The following is a 19,722-nucleotide window of genomic DNA, read 5'->3' on the forward strand; positions in this document are numbered from 1 at the left end:
AGTTACCTCACTCAGCATGATATTTTCTAGTTCTATCCATTTGCCTAAGAATTTCATGAATTCATCATTTTTAATAGCTGAGTAGTACTCCATTGTGTAAATGTACCACATTTTCGTTATCCATTCCTCTGTTGAAGGACATCTGGATTCTTTACAGCTCCTGGCTATTATGAATAAGGCTTCTATGAACAGAGTGGAGCATGTGTCCTTATTAAATGTTGGAGCATCTTCTGGGTATATGCCCAGGAATGGTGTAGCTGGGTCCTCAGGTAGTGCTATGCCCAATTTTCTGAAGAACAACCACCAAACTGATTTCCAGAATGGTTATATCAGCTTACAATCCCACCAGCAATGGCAGAATGTTCCTTTTTCTCCACATCCTCACCAGCATCTGCTGTCACCTGAGCTTTTTTTATTTTAGCCATGGTATGAGGTTGAATCTCAGGGTTGTTTTGATTTTCATTTCCCCGATCACTAAGGATGTCGAATATTTCTTTAGGTGCTTCTTGGCCATTCAATATTCCTCAGTTGAAATTTCTTTGTTTAATGCTGTACCGCAATTTTAATAGGGTTATATGGTTCTCTGGTGTCTAACTTCTTGAGTTCTTTGTATATATTGCATATTAGCCCTCTATTGGGTGTAGCATTGGTAAAGATCTTTTTGAAATCTGTTGGTTGCCTTTTTGTCCTTTTGACCATGTCCTTTGTCTTACAGAAGCTTTGACATTTTATGAGGGCCCATTTGTCAATTCTTCATCTTAGAGCATAAGCCATTGGTGTTCTGTTCAGGAATTTTTCCCCTGTGCCCATATGTTTGAGATTCTTCCCCACTTTCTCCTCTATAAGTTTCAGTGTATCTGGGTGTATGTGGAGGTCCTTGATCCACTTTGACTTTAGTTTTGTACAAGGAGATAAGAACAGGTCGATTTGCATTTTTCTACATGCTGCCAGCCAGTTGAACCAGCACCAATCAGGAATGGGGGTGGGTGGGTTGGGGAGCAAGGGTGAGGGGAGGGGATAGGGAATTTTCAAAGGGGAAACTAGGAAAGGGGGTAACATTTGAAATGTAAATAAAGCAGGTGTGGTGGTGCATGCCTTTAATCCCAGCACTCCAGAGGCATAGGCAGGCAGATTTCTGAGTTCGAGGCCAGCCTGGTCTACAGGGCTGTACAGAGAAACCCCCTCTCAAAAAAAAAAAAAAAACCAAAACAAACAAAAAAAGAAAAAAAGAAAGAAAGCAAATAAAATAAATGTAAATAAAGAAAATATCTAATAAAAAATAAATTAATTACAATGAACGAAAAAAAAATGCTGTCTTTTCTTCCACTGGAAAGTTTTAGCTCCGTTGTCAAAGATCAAGTGACCATAGGTGTGTGAGTTTATTTCTGGGTCTTCAATTCTGCTCCATTGATCTTCCTACCTGTCTCTGTACCAGTACCATGCAGTTTTATCGCTAATGCTCTGTAATAAAGCTTGAGGTCAGGGATGATGATTCCCACAGAAGTTCTTTTATTATTGAGAATAGATTTTGCTATCCTGGGTTTTTTTTTTTTTATTCCAAGTGAATTTGCAAATTGCTATTTCTACCTCTATGAAGAATTGATTTGGAATTTTGATGGGGATGGCATTGACTCTGTAGATGGCTTTCGGCAAGTAAATAATATTTACTATATTAATCCTGCCCATCCATGAGAGATCTTTCCATCTTCTGAGATCTTTGATTTTTTTTCTTCAGAGACTTTAATTTCTTGTCATACAGATATTTCACTTGCTTGGTTAGAGTCACACCAAGGTATGTAATATTATTTATGACTATTGTGAAGGGTGCAATTTCTCTAATTTCTATCTCAGCCTGTTTATCCTTTGAGTAGAGGAAGACTACTGATTTGTTCGAATTAATTTTTTATCAAGCCACATTGCTGAAGTTGTTTATCAACTTTAGGAGTTCTCTGGTAGAATTTTTGGGGTCACTTAACTATATGATCATATCATCTGCAAATAGTCATACTTTGACTTCTTCCTTTCCAATTTGTAATACGTTGACCTCCTTTTGTTGTCTACTTGCTCTAGCTAGAACTTTGAGTACTATATTGAATAGATAATGAGAGAGTAGGCAGCCTTGTCTAGTCCTTGATTTTAGTGAGATTGTTTCAAGTTTCTCTCCATTTAGTTTGATGTTGGCTAAGGGTTTGTGTTATATTGCTTTTACTATGTTTAGGTATGGGGGCCTTGAATTCCTGATCTTTCCAAGACTTTTAACATGAAGCAATGCTGAATTTTTTCAAGTACTTTTTCAGTATCTAATGAAATGATCATGTGGTTGTTTTCTTTGAGTTTGTTTATGTAGTGGATTATGTTGTTGGATTTTTGTATATTGAACCATCCCTGAATCCCTAGGATGAAGCCTACTTGATGGTGGTAAATGGTCATTTTCACATGGTTTTAGATTTGGTTGACAAGTATTTTATTGAGTATTTATTGAATATTTTTGCATCAATGTTCATAAGGGAGATTGTTCTGAAGTTCTCTTTCTTTGTCTGGTCTTTGTATGGTTTAAGTATAAGCGTAATTGTGGCTTCATAGAGGGAATTGGGTAGTGGTCCCTCTGTTTCTATTTTGTGGAATAGTTTGAAGAGTATTGGTATTTTGTCTTTAAAAGTCTGATAGCATTCTCCACTAAACCATCTGGTCCTGGAAAAGCCCAGCATCTTAATGAAAATGGAACAGTAAAATGAATTAGAGTTTTTTGTTTTCCAAATTTCTGTTAATATTCCATAAGCCGTATTGGTCTCACTTGCAAAATACATACTACCATGTATATTAAGGATTTGTAATAATCTTTTCGGACACTATCTTTGTGAGAATCCTTTGTTAATAAGGAGTGCAGTTGCTATGTGAAGACCATGATGAATAGCTGAAAATCCTGGCTGGGTTTTTGTACTCTGACCAGATTCTGGTCTACTCTTGCATTTCTTAGATCTCAGTAATTAGAATGTTCATATATTTCTCCTATGTGGCCCATTGCAATAAATACTTCAGACTTGAGAGACAGCATTTATGAATTTATACTTATCTTTCCTAGAGCAGCATTATAAATAAGTTGAGGCAAAACACACAGACCTACAATTCCCCAGTGGACAGTCACAGATCTTACCATAGTGAATTATGGATAATAGTTGTGTTTCTTTTGGCCAGATTGTTTTGTACTTTCTTAATGTTCCTAATGAGATAAATTTTATAATGATATTTTGGTACCCAGAGGTAAACAGCTTGTTTTGTGAAGGAACAGAATACACAAAACCCTGGAGGAACACTCTGCAAAGTTGCAAGATATTTTCTGTCTTATTGAAAAAGTGAAGCATGTACTCATTATATCTCAGACAAACTGAGGATTAATATAAAACAGAAAGGACAAGATTCCTGTCTTTGAAGATTCTTTCTGTAAACAAAGGTTATTCTTTAAGAAATAAACATAACCAATAGAAAAGGTTCCATTCGGCCTCACTAATGCAAAAATTTAATATATATTATTTTTCTTAATTTCAAAAATAAGAATTTTAAGACACATTTTAAAGACGTCTTGTGGCAGGATTATCCCTGTCAAATTACATTAAAATATTAGTGCAGCAGGAGCCTGTGATTGGTCAAGGGAAAGGGAGGCAGAGCTAAAAGGCAGAGAGGCAGAGAGCAATTCAGAGGAGGGAGGGGGGAAGCAAAGATGGAGGCAGAGGGACAGGAAGAAGATCTTGAACCAGCGTGGCTTTAAGTAGCCACAGGTAGTTATAATGTCATAAAGAATAGAATAATTGGGATAATTTGTCTAATCTAGGTGGGCAGCTTTTATCATTATCAAATGGTTCTGATATTATTGTATTGGAATCATGTGAATTGATAATTTATTGATATATAAATCTGATTGGTTAATTATAAGCTTCAAGAGTTTTGTTTTTACTGAGTTGCTTGGTATTATGGCGGCTGACCGCAGGGTGGACAGTCATTGTGTGGGGCTGGCATGGCACCAAATGGAACTTGCAAGTTCTAGCGCCCCTGGAAAGTTGGCAGACAGAGTAGCTTGATGGGCATGGGAACTTGGCAGTTCTTTTTTAATATTTCCCACAACAATTTCTTATATAATAATGCCTATTTTATTTTAAGAGTGACATAGTGACATGTAATATATGTTATATAACACCACGAGTTAAAACCTATTTCCCTTCTTTTTAATATGTATTTTTTTCTTTTTTCTCTGTATCTCTTTCTAGCCACAACCAAGTTCTCCAGGACATCATGACAGTTCTCAAGTTCAAGCAACAAAAGAAGAGAGTAGGAGACCCTCTGTGTGTGGTCCTCAAGATGTAAGAATAACCTAAAGTGGTTTGGAAAGAAGGACACAACATTTGGCAATGATAGCTCAAGCCATCATGGAATGTTCTTGGGGAGGGTGATGTCTACTTTCTAAGCATGATAACTTTCTGTGTGATGACACAGATGTTGCCTAGACAGCAGCAGGTAAATGTTCTTCTAGGTTTTATAGCCAGATTCCGCTATGCAACTGAAGGCTTAGCATTACATACATTCCTACAACCAGGCAATAGATAATCAAAAGGTTAAAGCCAAACAGGAAAAAGAGCAAAAAACTAGTTTGTGATATTTACCACGTACAAAAAGCAAAGTGCCATCACTGAACAACATGCTAGACAAAGGGAAATCCTCAACCTTCACACAATGAAGAGATAGAAGCCTGAATTGTAGGGTACCCTCTTAATAAGTGCAATAAAAAAATAAAATATCAATCATTGAAGTCTGTCAGAATGAAGGTTTTTATATCTGTCATGGAAGGTTTAAAGAACATTTTTTGTTAACTGGATTCAGGTATAGGATCTAGTCCAAGTAGAAATTAGTAGAAATGAAATAATCCATGGCAGAAGGAAATAAGCTAACATCTACAGGAAATAAAAATGAAGGGAAAACAAGTAAATTGGTACATGTTTTTGTTCTTCTAGCTGCCAACATGCACTTGGAAAAACATAATTTCTCAATATGCTTGCAACTGAATCTTTGTGTATAGAACTATATGTCTAGACCATATAATTTAGGATATAAAGTTGAGCAGGAATAGACGTCAATAGGTGCAGTTAACTTCCACAGAGTCTAGGAGGAATGAACACCCTTTCATTGGCCTGAAGTATGGATAGATCTTTGCTGATGGGAAAAATTTTTCACAAACAGAAAATATACTAGAGTACTATTGATACAGAATAGACAATAGAAAGTGGTAATATACTCACCCATAGATTAATAAGGAACCACAAAGTAAGGACTTAGATTCCCTCATTAAAGAATGTAGTTTGGATCAAATGTTTGTTAACTGAGAGATAAGACAAGTGTTAGTATATAGGGGGGCATTTACAGTTTTATATGAGAAATAGAAAAGTTGTTTTGTTGATTATGTTCTAAGCATCATTTTGATTTACCATTTTCTTAAAAAAGGTTGACCTGTCAAAAATCCTCTGTGTGTGTGTGTGTGTGTGTGTGTATGTTACTATTTACCCCCTCTCCTTCTACTATTGCTACCCTTTATAAGTTCCTTTCCTTTGACAATTCCTATAAGCATATCATTCCTTGGTACCATCTTCACTGGGACCAGTGAGACCATTGTCTCTCATATTACTGCAGTAGACATTGGGGCTTGGTGCCTCAACCTTCCAGATGCTGTGCTTCCTAATGTAGAGAATTCTCAGTCAGAGCTATAGACCCAGAAATAATGCAAGCTAGGTAAATTACCAGTTATGAGATGGGAGAATTAGTAGCACAATATGAATATCAGTTTTCAAGTTTGAAATCAGAACAATCAAAAAGGTAGATTTAAAAGATACATCAGTGCCACAATTCTCACACATACAAAGGACAGAGAATTCAAATACAGAAAACATCAGGGAAAAGTGATCTAGCAGCACTGAGGTTGGAGTTCTTAGATGAATGCTTATACTGAGCTAGTCTAACCTCAGAATAAGGCTCGTTTTGCCTCTGAGCAGAGGAAGTCCACACTGCTTTCATAGCCCTGACTGCTATCTGTCTCAGGACTAAGACATCACTTTAGAGAACTCCATTTAAACTTTATTTTTATGCTATGTATTTGGGTGTTTTGCCTGCATATGTCTGTGTGCAGTACCTGCAGAGGCCAGAAGGGGCATCAGATCCTTTGGCATTGGAATTACACAAGAGATAATTAGCTACCAGGTGGTTTCTGGGAATGGAACCTGTTTTCTTTGCAACACCATCCAGTGTGCTTAAATGCTGTCCTATGTCTCTAGCTGCTTTTTTTATTAAAATTTATTTTTATATATTTTACATAAAATATATCACATCATTTTATCCCTTCCTTGTCTTTTCTCCACCCCTTCCCAAATTCATCCCTTCCAACTTCTTCCTTTTAAGTATGCACTAATATATAAATAAAACCTGCTGAGTAAAAAAAAAAAAACAAAAACAGAATTCTAATCTATGACTTCAGAATGATTTCACCCAGAAAATATGGCTGCATAGGATTTTCCAAAAACATTAGTTCAGCATTCCATGGATGAATTCTGTACAATTGATATGTTTATTCCAAATAGGCCAATTAATTTCATGATACAGATGAATTTCACTAAACGTGGTTTTCAAATATAAATAATCACAAAATTATCCAGGGAATTTATTCATATTTTGAACAACTATTTTGAGTGTCCCAAATGAACAGAGCTGAGGGGATTTTTGTAAACTTTTTGACATGGGTCTGATGACTGTTATCTCAACCCAGACAGTCCTATAGACATGCGCCCTGTGGAATACAATTTAAGAGCATTGCTTTAGAAGATATGTAGTCTCTGTGGTATATCATCTAGTAAAAAGTTATCTGTTTCTTCCATTGCTCTAGTTATATATTAAAATAGTAATTTCTATATAAGCTCTTACAGTACTGGTAACAAATTTTATTTAAGTTTGTCACTTATTATATTATAGTTTAATATAAACATTCATATACGCATGACTGTGCATATATGTACATAGCTATAGGACTGTGATTAATGACTGTGAGGGCTCCAATATGCTTATATTAATCTTAGTAATTGCTAAGCTTCCAAGAGAATGTGAGTGTAAGTTGCTCAGACAAGCACAGAGCCTGGGTAACAATTATCATAAGCACCAAGGATTTCAGGTCTTCTTTCTGCAAGCCACATTTGAGAATGGAGCATTTCTGACTTCTTCCAATTAACCAAATGAGTGTACATGCACTTTAAGATCTGTGGGAACTATTCTTGAGTGTAGGTGTCTCAACTCAGAATATCCTGAGAGATGTGTTAATCATTATGAAAGTGTGGCAGCCTCAGTCTAGCAAACTGGGATGTTGAAAGGAGAAATGATCTTCTGGCTTATCCTTGGAATTCTAGAAACAAGTTGAGGGAAGAGATGTAATTTCTTAGTGCATGATGGTGTGTGCTTCATTCCTGTTGGTCACAGATTACACTGAATAGCACAGGGGAGAATGTGGAATGGACACCTACACCTGAGGCTTAACAGTGCTGGTCTTCAGATCACCTTTTGTAAATGGCTTAATTTCATGAACTTCTTATCAACACTGGCTGTGGCAATGGTTTTTCAATTTTAATATGGCTAAGGATCCCTGGTCCAGCCATTAACATGCCCAGGATCCAGGTATACACATTGGCACATCTGTGAGAAGAATCTTAGAACACATTTATCTGACTAGACCCTACTAGTATATCTGTTGTCAATATTTTGTGCTAAACACTTTGAGAAATCCTAATGCAGATTTCAGGCATATTTGTTCATCTTTTAAATGGCTTCAGTTAGATGATACTATAATATTGGATAAAAATGAGACAGCAAAACCTGTTATACTATGATTTCTGCAGATATTCCATATCACCTTTCTATTAGGCATATATTGATAAAAAATATTCAATAGAAAATGGGCCTCTTATAAAACATGACCACATCTGGTCATGCAGACAAATCAGGCATGTGAACATTTTAGATGATCATGTATTTCATGATCTGTGACTTTATCCATTTGCTTATTAGTAGGAATTAGATACTGACAATCTACTCTATGATTGTGATCTATGGGCCATCAATGATCATAGCTTTTGTCTTAGAGGATCACACAAAATATGGATGTGTTGCATATACATGTAAAAACATTCTGAAGTGCTATAGTTTATTTACATGTGTTTCCTAGAAAAGAAAAGGCATTAATGAATGTCAAGAGCTGTCCATTGTCCATGTGTTATTAAACTCTTAGTCTCTGTTTCACAGATGGAAGAGACTACAAAGAATCTACACATGGAACACTGACTTACTCCATCTTTTTCTTTTCTATTTTTTATTGGATACTTTTTATTCATATTTCAAACGTTATCCCGTTTCCCAGTTTCCCCTCTCCCAGAAACCCCTTAAGCCATCCTCCTTCCCACTGCTTCTGTGAGGGTGTTCACTGAAGTTGTTTATCAGGTTTAGGAGTTCTCTGGTGGAACTTTTGGAATCACTTAAGTATAATATCATATAATCTTCAAATAGTATTTGTGGAGAGCCGTGAGCAATCGCCATTACAAGATGGCGCCGAATTCCACTGTGCCTAACTGGTAAACAAGTAATGTGCACAGGTGCAAGAGTGAATTTGTGCCAACTCACTGCCCATTCCGGGGCATAGCAATGAGGCAATGGGCAAGCAACAAATCAGGTGCTGACACGCCACTCCAAGGTATATATAAGCAGCACCATTTTCCGGGGTTCAGGGTCTTCCTCCTAATAAAGCAATAAAGCTTGCTGCAGAAGAATCCGGTTGTCCGAGTGTGTTCTTGCTGGCGAGAAATTAGCTCAGGACAAGTATTATTTTGACTTCTTCCTTTCCAATTTGTATCCCCTTGACCTCCTTTTTTTGTCTAATTGCTCTGGCTAGGACATCAAGTACTATTGTGAATAGATAGGAAGAGAGAGGGCAGCCTTGTCTAGTCCCTGATTTTTGTGGAATTGCTTCAAGTTTCTCTCCATTAAGTTTGATACTGGCTACTAGTTTGCTGTATATTGCTTTTACTATTCCTAGGTATGGGCCTTGAATTCATGATATTTCCAGGACTGTTAACATAAAGGGATGCTGAATTTTGTCAAATGCTTTTTCAGAATCTAATGAAATTATCATATGTTTTTTTTCTTTGAGTTTGTTTATATAGTGGATTATGTTGATGGATTTTCATATATTGAACCATCCCTGCATCCCTGGGATGAAGTCTATTTGATCATGGTGAATGATCATTTTGATGTGTTCTTGAATTCAGTTGGCAAGACTTTTATTGAGTATTTTTGCATTAATGCTCATAAGGGATATTGGTCTGAAGTTTTCTTTCTTTGGTCTTTGTGTGATTTAAGTATAAGCATAATTGTGGCTTCATAAAATGAATTGAGTAGTGTTCCTTCTGCTTCTACTCTGTGGAATAGTTTGAAGAGTATTGGTATTAGGTCTTCTTTATAGGTCTAATAGAACTCTGCAGTAAACCCATCTGGTCCTGAGCTTTTTAGGCTGGGAGACTAAGAATGACTGCTTCTAATTGTTTAGGGATTATGAGAGCATTTAGATGGATTATCTGATTCGGTTTTAACTTTGGCACCTGGTATGTGTCTAGAAAAATGTCTGTTTCATCCAAATTTTCCAATTTAGTTGAGTATAAACTTTTGTAGTGGGATCAGATGATTTTTTTAATTTCCACAGTCTTCCATATTTGCTTTCATTTCCGATTTTATCAATTTGGATACTGTCTCTGTGCCCTCAGTTAATCTGGCTAAGGGTTTATCTATCTTGTTGATTTTCTCAAAGAACTAGCTCCTGGTTTTGTTAATTCTTTGTATAGTTTTGTTGTTGTTGTTGTTGTTGTTGTTGTTTCTACTGGTTGATTTCAGCCCTGAGTTTGATTATTTCCTGCGGTCTACTCCTCTTGGGTGTATTTACTTCTTTTTGTTCTAGAGCTTTCAGATGTGCTGACAAGCTGCTAGAATAAACTCTCTACAGTTTCTTTTTGGAGGCACTTAGAGCTATGAATTTTCCTCTTATCACTGCTTTCATTGTGCCATAAGTTTTGGTATTATGTGTCTTCAATTTCATTAAATTCTAAAAAGACTTTAATTTCTTTATTTCTTCCTTGACCAAGTTATCATTGAGTAGATCATTGTTCAGCTTCCACTTGTATGTGTATTTTCTGTTGTTTTTATTATAATTTAAGACCAATCTTAGTCCATGGTAATCTGATGGGGTACATGAGATTACTTCAATCTTCGTGTATCTGTTGATGTCTGTTTTGTGACTAATTATATGGTCAATTTTGGAGAAAGTACCATGAGGTGCTGAGAAGAAGGTATATTCTTTTGCTTTAGGATGAAATGTACTATAAATATCAGTTAGATCCATTTGGTTCATAACTTCTGTTAGTTTCACTGTGTCTTTGTTTAGTTTCTGTTTCCATGATCTGTCCATTGATAAGGGAAGGGTGTTGAAGTCTCTGACTATTATTGTGTGGGGTGTGATGTGTGCCTTGAGCTTTAGTGAAGTTTCTTTTATGAATGTGGGTGTCCTTGCATTTGGAGCATAGATGTTCAGAATTGAGAGTTCATCTTGGTAGACTTATCCATTGACCAGCATGAAGTGTACTTCCTTATCTTTTTGGTAACTTTTGGTTGAAAGTCAATTTTATTCGATATTAGAATGGTTACTCCAGCTTATATTGTAGGACCATATGCTTGGAAATTTTTTCCCAGCCTTTTACTCTGAGGTAGTATCTGTCTTTGGCATTAAGGTATGTTTCCTGTATGCAGCAAATTGCTGGGTCCTGTTTGTGTATACAGTCTGTTAGTCTATGTCTTTTTATTGGGGAATTGAGTCCATTGAGGTTAAGTGATACTAAGGAAAAGTGATTGTCACTTCCTGTTATTTTTGTTGTTAGAGGTGAAATTATGTTTGTGTGGCTATCTTCCTTTTGATTTGTTGAAAGATTACTTTCTTGCTTTTCCTAGGATGTAATTTCCTTCCTTGTGATGGTGTTTTCCATCTATTGTCCTTTGTAGGGCTAGATTTGTGGAAAGATATTGTATAAATTTTGGTTTTGTCATGGAATATCTTGGTTTCCCTACTATGGTAATTGAGTGTTATGCTCGGTAAAGTAACCTGGGCTGTCATTTATGTTCTCTCAGGGTCTGTATGACATCTGTCCAGGATCTTCTAGCTTTCCTAATTTCTGGTGAGCAGTCTGGTATAATTCTGATAGGTCTTCCTTAATATGTTACTTGACATTTTTCTCTTACTGCTTTTAATATTTTTTCTTATATTGTGCATTTGGCATTTTGATTATTATGTGATGGAAAGATTTTCTTTTCTGGTCCAGTCTATTTGGAGTTCTGTAGGGTTTTTGTTGGTCATGGTTATCTCTTTCCTTAGGTTAGTGAAGTTTTCTCGTATAATTTTGTTGAAGATATTTACTGGCCTTTTAAGTTGGGAATCTTCACTCTCTTCTGTACCTATTATGCTTTGGTTTGGTCTTCTCTTTAAGTCCTGGATTTCCTGGATGTTTTGGGTTAGGTGCTTTTTGCCCTTTTTATTTTCTTTGACAGTTGTGTCAATGCTTTCTATGGTATCTTCTGCCACTAAGATTCTTTCTTCTATCTCTTGTATTCTGTTGGTGATGGTTTCATCTACAACTCCTGATCTCTTTCCTAGATTTTCTAACTCCAGGGTTGTCTCCCTTTGTGATTTCTTTATTGTTTGATTTTCCATTTATATTTCTTGGATGGTTTTGTTCATTTCCTTCATGTGTTTGTGTTTTCCTGTAATTCTTTAAGGAATTTTTGTGTTTTCTCTTTAAAGGCTTCTAGCTGCTTACCTGTGTTCTAGTGTATTTCTTTAAGGGAGTTATTTTTGTCCTTCTTAAAGTCCTCTATCATTGTCAAGAGATGTCCCGTCCAGCAGGACCCAGTTATTCGTGGGTGTGAGGGGGACTGCAAACCTGGAAGAGAAATGGGTAGAAGGGAAAGAGAAGGAGAGACAAAGGTTCCTGTCAAGGTCTCAGTTTATTAGGCTGAAATGCCAGGTTTTAAGCACACAGCAAGGGAAATAGGGAGAGGTTGAGGGGGAATTAACTAATAACAAAGAACTGGGTATCTGGGGACCTGAAGGCCGAATTCAGACTGCAGGCGGGAGGCACTCTGAGTCTATCTCCGGAATGTAGAATCCTCCTTAACAGCCTTGAGTGTCAGGCTGGGCTCAGCACATAACTCAGGTTCTTAGAAGTCTTGGGAGTCAGGAAGAGATAAGGAAGAGGGGATTATAATTCAGCTTTTTATGGCCTCAGGTGCCAGGAAGGGAATAGGGAGGAGGGGGTGATGACTGGCTCCTTAGCACAAGGCCATTTGGCTTATTAGGATTGGAAGCTGTGAAAGGCCTACTTTCTCATGGTATGGTCTCTAACAAAGAGAAGTGATTTTTAGATCTGAATCTTGTTTTTCTGGTGTGATGGTGTATCCAGGACTTGCTATTGTGGGAAAATTGGGTTCTGATGATGCCAAGTAACCTTGGTTTCTGTTGCTCATGTTCTTGTGCTTGCCTCCTGCCATCTAATTATCTCTAGTGATCCCTGCCCTAGCTATATCTGACTGGAGTCTGTCCTTCCTGTGATTCTGGTTGTGTTAGGACTCCTCAGAGTCCAACTGTCTCTCGGATCCTGGGATTCTGGGATTCTGGGATCCTGCGATCCTGGGTATGTCAGAATTCCTGGGAGTCAAGCTGCCTTTGGGACCCTGAGATCCTGGTGTGACCAAGCTCCTGGTATCCTAGGACCCTGTGATCCTATGATCCTGGACATGTTAGAGTACCTGGGAGTGGAGCTTCCTCTGGCTGTTGTGGGACTGGCCGTGAAGTTCACGCCCAAAGTCTGCTCAGTGCACCTGCTCAGTGACTCACTCTATTGTAATATTTGTTGATAATAGGAGAAAAGTGTGGAGAGGAAGGAGCAAGTAAATAGAGATATGAGGAAGCAAAAGGAGGAGGAAATCAATCTTAATGCTGCTTAATACAAAGTGAATGCTTAGGGGAGTTGTTTTCATTGTCAATAGCTTCTTTATCTTCTTACATCACTTAGGAATAAATGGGAACATATGGTTTCTTGCTTTATAAAATAGAGGGATATTTTAGCCACAGAAATTTTACAATTTTAAAATATGGCAAAGTATTTTGCCAGACATATTTAAAACTTAGGACCACTCACTGCTTTCCAAAGTGCCTGGATTTGATCCCTAGCTTCCATAGATGGCTTACAACTATCAATCATTCCAGTCCAAAGGAGTCCAGTGCCCTCTTTTGGCCTACTTGGACACAAGACACAGACATACACAAATTTAAAATCTTTTCTGTATAAAATATTTCAAGTCATTTTTATTTTTATTTGCACATTTGTACGTATGTGTGTGTGTGAGAGAGAGAGAGAGGGAGAGCGAGAGCGAGAGCGAGAGAGAGAGAGAGAGAGAGAGAGAGTTAGTTCTGTGAACATGTTCGCAGAGGCTAGGGAAGGTCATTGAATCTCCAGGAGCAGAAGTCATATGTGAATGTCAGTTCACGTGGGTGCTTGGAATTAATCTCTGGTCCCCTTAAAGAGTGGCAAGCACTTTTAATTGCTGAAGAGTCTCTCTAGGCCTCTGCCATAGGATATTGATGTCCCTGAAGACACATTCACTATTGATGACTGATTTAAATCTTAGGGTTCCAGTACATCACAGATACAATATTTCTTTAATCTTTTCCTTCTTTTGAATATTTCCCCATAGAATCGAGCCTATTCTTAGCCACTGATAGAAAGAAGCCATCCTCTGAGATGCAAATGACTCAGCCCTTGCTCCTGGAAACCCATTCAATTGAGAGGATTTTGCCCTTAGGTTTTTGTTGGAGCTTTTTTTTTTAATTTTTTAATTAGATATTTTCTTTATTTACATTTAAAATGCTATTCCCTTTCCTGGTTTTCCCTCCAAACACCCCTATCCCATTCCCTGTCCCCCTGCTTCTATGAAGGTGTTCCCCCATCCATTCCCCTACACTGGGGCATTGAGCTTTCATAGGATGAAGGGCCTCTCCTCCCACTGATGTCTGATAAGGCCACACTATGAATTGACTTGGTGCAAACTTCTGAATGGGAACAATCCACAGAGAGTCTTCCATTACCTTTCTTTGTTTAATTTAATTAACTTGACCTATTTTTAATTGTTTTACAGGAGGGTAGTTCCTGTTTGGTGAAGCATGAGGAGGGTGCCCAAAGTAACAGCACTGCAGAATCAGAGCTCACAACACAGGTATTCCCTCGTTAATCTACTTGATCTTCATTATATCCAGAAGGTTGATCTTATACCCTCTGGACTGCATGGCAATTCTTGTTTATTTTATTTAACATTAATTTACTGTGTGTTTGGGGGTGGTGGGGAAAGGGGCATGCCATGGCTCTTATGTGGAGGTCAACAGATACTAAGAAAGATTCTATTCTCTTTCTACCACATGAGTTCCAGACAGCAAAATCAGCTCATCAAGCTTAATAGAAAGCACCTACGCCTAATAAGCAATTTTAAAAGACATGGAGGAAGCCCTTATATTGTCTAAAAGAGTGTGTGTAGTTCCTTCAGCCAGGACCCTTGAGATTCACTTGTCTGCTGTGCTTGCCAGTAAAGATTTTAATATGCCTATGTGAAATTCTGCAAAGGTAGAGAACAGATCCCTTCCTCCCCCTCTATGATGCCAACCAAGAAAGAAAATTAAACAGAGAATTAAAAACATGTCCATAATTTTTATGAGATGAGAGAGATTAAAGATGACTGGGGAAGTGGAGTAGGTGTAAAAAGTAGTCACCCTCCACAAAAATAAACACCAAAATCACCCGAAAAGGTTAATTCAGACTTCACATATTGATAAATGATAAAATATTATATAATAACAATGTTCAGAAAATAGTAGAGTTCAATGAATTTATATCTGATGATTTGACCTAAGTTTTCTCATGGTAGCTTTTGAGGAATTGTACCAGTTGTAAACACAATACTTACATTTGGTAAAATTCTGAATATTTACTTAGTTTGTGACTTTCCTTGCTGTCTAGATGGTATTTATTTACACTGATAGACCTTTGCTGTCCTGCTACAATTTTGTATTTTTACCTTAAATATGCCTAGTTTTAATCTTCTAATTGTCTATTCTATATTGTTTGGCAGAAATTACAAATGCCTATTTGTTCTGAGTGTGAGGAGAAAAAAGGCCCAGAAAACCCATCAGCCAGTTTCGATGGGACTCCAGCGAGAGAAGAGAAGCTACTGTAAACAGGAGGCATGGGATCCAAAGTTTCTCTTGCATCGACATGTTTCTAGAGTACAGGCTTGATGGGATCACCACGTTTCTAAAGCATGCAAATTTTACAAAATTTTATGTAACTTTATAATGTGGACTACACAATTTCCAAAAGATTCCAGGCTGACTATGAACCTTAGCAATAATCTAATCAAATGGGTTTCTTCACTCATGCGTATCTAACTGTCGTCTCTAAAATTACCCAATATAAATTGATCTGTTTTTAGCTAAAATACAGCTACAACATTTTTTTTGGTCTTTGTGTGGATATCTAGTACCTATAAGATCTAGTTGGTACCATCAACTGGAACATGATCAACTATGAGTCCTGGTGATTTTAAATTTGCAAACATATGAAGGTTTGGTCCACAGTGACAATCTAGTGTCATTTCTTCCAAAGTTGGAATTTGCAGGCCAGAATACATTATTTTAGATATTTATTGCTTGGCTCATTACATTAACTTAATAACCATTTGATATAACTTATGACCAGTAAATTCAGTTAATGATAAGTTAGTTACCAGAGTGTATTAGTTAGATTTAATAATATGATATACACACAAGGTTTTTCATTTTTAGAATGAATGACAGATATCCTTCATAGCATCTTTTAAGTTTTAAAACATTCTTTGTGCATATTCACTAATGTTGTTTCAAGATGTGAATCAAGCTGTCTGAAGTTCCAGTTTTACTTTTTCTGATGTTAGATGATAAAATATAAAATGGGAAAATTTCTAAAATATTAACATATAAGGTGTCCATAGATACTTTAGAATGGACATTTGATTAAGGCAAAATGACATGGAATAAATTTTTTTAAAGCAATGATGTTTTAGCTTTGAAGATAGGATTTTATATTAGAATATAACTGATCAAAAGATCTAGACTGTGGCATAATTATAGCATAATTCCTAATCAAGAAAGATGGACATAAAATGATAATATATTCAAACACCACTTGGCAGATAAAAACTGACCAACGGATGAAGTCAGGAAGTCCACACTCACTGAGTGCATCCACTTCTCTTGGTTAAACACTTTGAAAGCACAGGAGAAAAAAAGATTAAAACCACTGGCTGTATAATATTAATCTGCCATGCCCCAATTAACACCATTAGGGAACATATCCCAGAATAATAAAAAAAGTTAAAGGAAATCAGTTGGACTTAATTTCTAGAATCCAATGCCATGTATGTGGTATACTCAAAGAAGCTTTTTGAGCTCTAGAATTGGATAAAGCCGATGGCAGAGAAGACCACTGCATTAATTCTACATGCAGAGTAGTTTTGTGGGTTTTGTCATCACTTTCACTCTTAAAAGAATAGGTGAAGCTGGAAACATCCCAGATGCCCCTCAACCAAAGAATGGATACAGAAAATTGTTTCATTTCTACAATGGAATACTACTCAGCTATTGAAAAACTAACATTCCTTAACTCCAGTTCATAAGGATCCAATGGCTCCTTGTAACCTCTATGGGCACCCAGAACTCACTTAGTGCACAGAAATACATGTGAAAAGAACACCTGTGTACATTTTAATAAATCTGTAGTCACATTAAAATAAAAAAGGAGAGAGAAAGAATTCATAGATTTTTTTTTTTCGGTGAACTGACCAAGATAAAATATATGATCAGGAGACAAAAATCTGTACTCACCACATCTCCAGTTACATATCACTCCACCCCCTGTTTCATATAGTATTAAATTCTCTTAGTAGAATAATACATCTATACTTTTCTATTTCTTTTTCTTTTGAAGCAAAACTTTTTTGAAGTAAAAAAAATATATATGTGTGTGTTTGTCAAGTTCGGCTCAAAATTAATACAAAGTGGAGTATGACCTTAAGCTCTTTATCATCCTGCCTCTATTTTCCAAGGGCTGAGAGTTTCAGCCACTCACCATCACTACAGTACTGAAAAGTAGCAGTTCAGTTTTCATTTAAGATTACCTTTCCACTCTTATCTAGGGCATTGATTTCCTGCCTCATCCCTGTGAATCCCGCAGGATGCTAGTCACTTGTTCTTCGCATGGCTGGTTGTGAATATCTGTGACTCCATGTAGGAATGACTGGATAAGGAGTTCCAAGTTCAAGCAACCTTGTTTCCTAGTTTTGTGTTTTGTCTTGGCTTTGACTTCCTGTTCTAGAATGTGGTGATATAATCAGTTTGCTTTTCTCAACTCTTGGAATGATAAAATGGGTTTTAATCAATAGGGTAAAATTTCCTCCTAAAATATATGCATTCTTGTGTATCTACAGGTTTTCTCTAGGTTGTGTGTCATACTATTTACTACTTATATTTGAAAGAGACACTCTAAGAGCAGGAGGTTTTATTCTAACCACTTTTAAGGAGCATTACAAAAGTTCATTTAGTAGTTTGATAGGGTTACTTTCAATATGATTTGAGGTTTTTCTTTAATTAGTGTGTTTTGTCTCTCTTAGCCCTTGCCTTCCTTTGAGAATGGGATTGAAATATTCAAACTATTTTCCTTACCAGTGTTCTATTTTTCTTAACTACCAACTTTACACTAGACATCATCTGAAGAATTAATATTCTTCAATTAATTCTTCAGATGATGAAGAGAACTGACCATTCCCACCTGGAAAGACTATTATCCAATATATTTACAATACATGGTGTGATTCTGTTGCAATGTTAAGTAAAGAAATACAACTTGGAGTTTACACACAGCCCATCGATTGCTATTGAGGACTTCCCCATGTTTTCTAATGAAATAACATATTTAATATGTCCTTCCACAACATTATGAAATTTCTCTATTTTATAATATTATAATATAATAACAACTCAACTTAAAGTGTGAATCTAAGACAATGTACTCATTTGTAAATTAGCAAACTTTTGAACTCTGTCTTTTCTTTTATGTACATAAACTATGTCAATAAACTAGTGCCTCAGACCTGTGAGCCCTAATGAGCACTGGCTGTGTCTGTCGATTGGATCATGCACAGAAGAAGATGGTTCAGGCATTCATCTAGATAAAAATTTCTTCAAATATCTAAATGTGGAAAATACCAGTGGCTGACGTTATTTTTGTCCTTAAGCAGCTAATTAGCGTAGCTTGCTGTTTTACTCACAGTTTTGTTTCATACAAACACACTGAATTACCAACTCAATACAGCTGAGGTATGGGGCAGGGTTGTTTTGGTTTTGTTTGTTTTGGTTTTGTATTTTTTTGTTTGTTTTTGGGTTTGTGGAACAGACTTTTGCTGTTTTAGGTGGACAAGGTATATAACTGGACTGAAATTAAATTTGTGAATTTTCTATAAGTGAATCCTTTATTTTTATAGCACAGGTATTATAATTACCACTAACTACAGCACAGAGGTGCAAATAAAAATTGGGACCATGCGATAGGGTGAGTCATGAACATGTTTTTTTACATAGGTGACTATACTGGCAAATGCTCACATCTCCAAGCTATGTATTCATCTGGATTGTGTCACATGATGGTCAAGTATTGAAAACTAAAAAGTGCTGAAAGTGGCCTATTTTTCTTCAATAAAACAATTTGTTACAAAGATCATAATGTATTTTACCTTATGAAAACTTAATGGAACATCAAATACTGCCCGTCTTTATATAACAGAACCCAAGGACTACTTTGAAATCTCATATTGAAAGCTTCTTTGTTTGACAATGCAAACACAGAGTATTTAAGTAGTATAATTCATGATGGTGGGACTTACACTTTTTACATGACTGTAATATTTTTATTGTTCTTTACATTTAATTAACAATTAATATATATACTAAAGGAGAACAATTTGGTTCTTGCTGCAGTCATCAAATGAAGAATGGTTATTGCAAGCTCCATAGGTAATGTTTATATATTTTGTAAAAATTAACTAAGGTCTGAGGTAGTGGGAAGGATCAAAAGAAAGAGTAAGGGGCACATGCTGCCATGAAACCCAACCAAACACACCTTTTACTAAGAAAGAGAGAGAAGAGAGAAGGAAACACTTTTTGTGTGTGTTTGTTTGTTTGTTTGTTTGTTTTCTTTATCCTGCTATTCCCTGCCTTTCTCTCCAGAAGGACAATTTGTGGTCTATATTTGTAGCTTTATTCAGGGTGGCCACAATATAACTTATAGATCAATGCAGTAAGCATATGATGATACACCATTTAGTAATAAGTTATCTTCTAGATAAGCATTGTCCTGTCTAGTTTTATGTCAACTTGACATGAGCTAGAATCACTGGAGATGAAGAAACCTCAAGTAAGAAAATGCCTCCATAAGATTAGTCTATAGGTATCGCTGTAGGGCATTTCCTTAA

The 19,722-nt window shown here is 36.5% G+C and overlaps 1 protein-coding gene across 4 annotated transcripts in view; it reads left to right on the forward strand.

Moving 5' to 3' along the window:
* Luzp2 (leucine zipper protein 2) overlaps window positions 1-18,966 on the forward strand; it is a 371,192-nt gene extending 352,226 nt beyond the window's left edge. For 3 of the 4 annotated variants that reach the window (XM_029479976.1, XM_029479978.1, XM_029479977.1), the window contains 3 exons: window positions 4,263-4,355; window positions 14,308-14,385; window positions 15,292-18,947. In XM_029479976.1, coding sequence (XP_029335836.1) covers window positions 4,263-4,355; window positions 14,308-14,385; window positions 15,292-15,396 — 276 coding nt within the window. In that variant the 3' untranslated portion in view covers window positions 15,397-18,947. Of the gene's footprint in view, window positions 1-4,262; window positions 4,356-14,307; window positions 14,386-15,291 lie in introns of all 4 variants that reach the window. The other variant, XM_021168299.2, reaches the window with a different exon arrangement.
* Window positions 18,967-19,722: the final 756 nt, after the last annotated feature.

This window comes from Mus caroli, chromosome 7 (assembly GCF_900094665.2).
Source record: "Mus caroli chromosome 7, CAROLI_EIJ_v1.1, whole genome shotgun sequence".
NCBI lineage: Eukaryota > Metazoa > Chordata > Mammalia > Rodentia > Muridae > Mus > Mus caroli.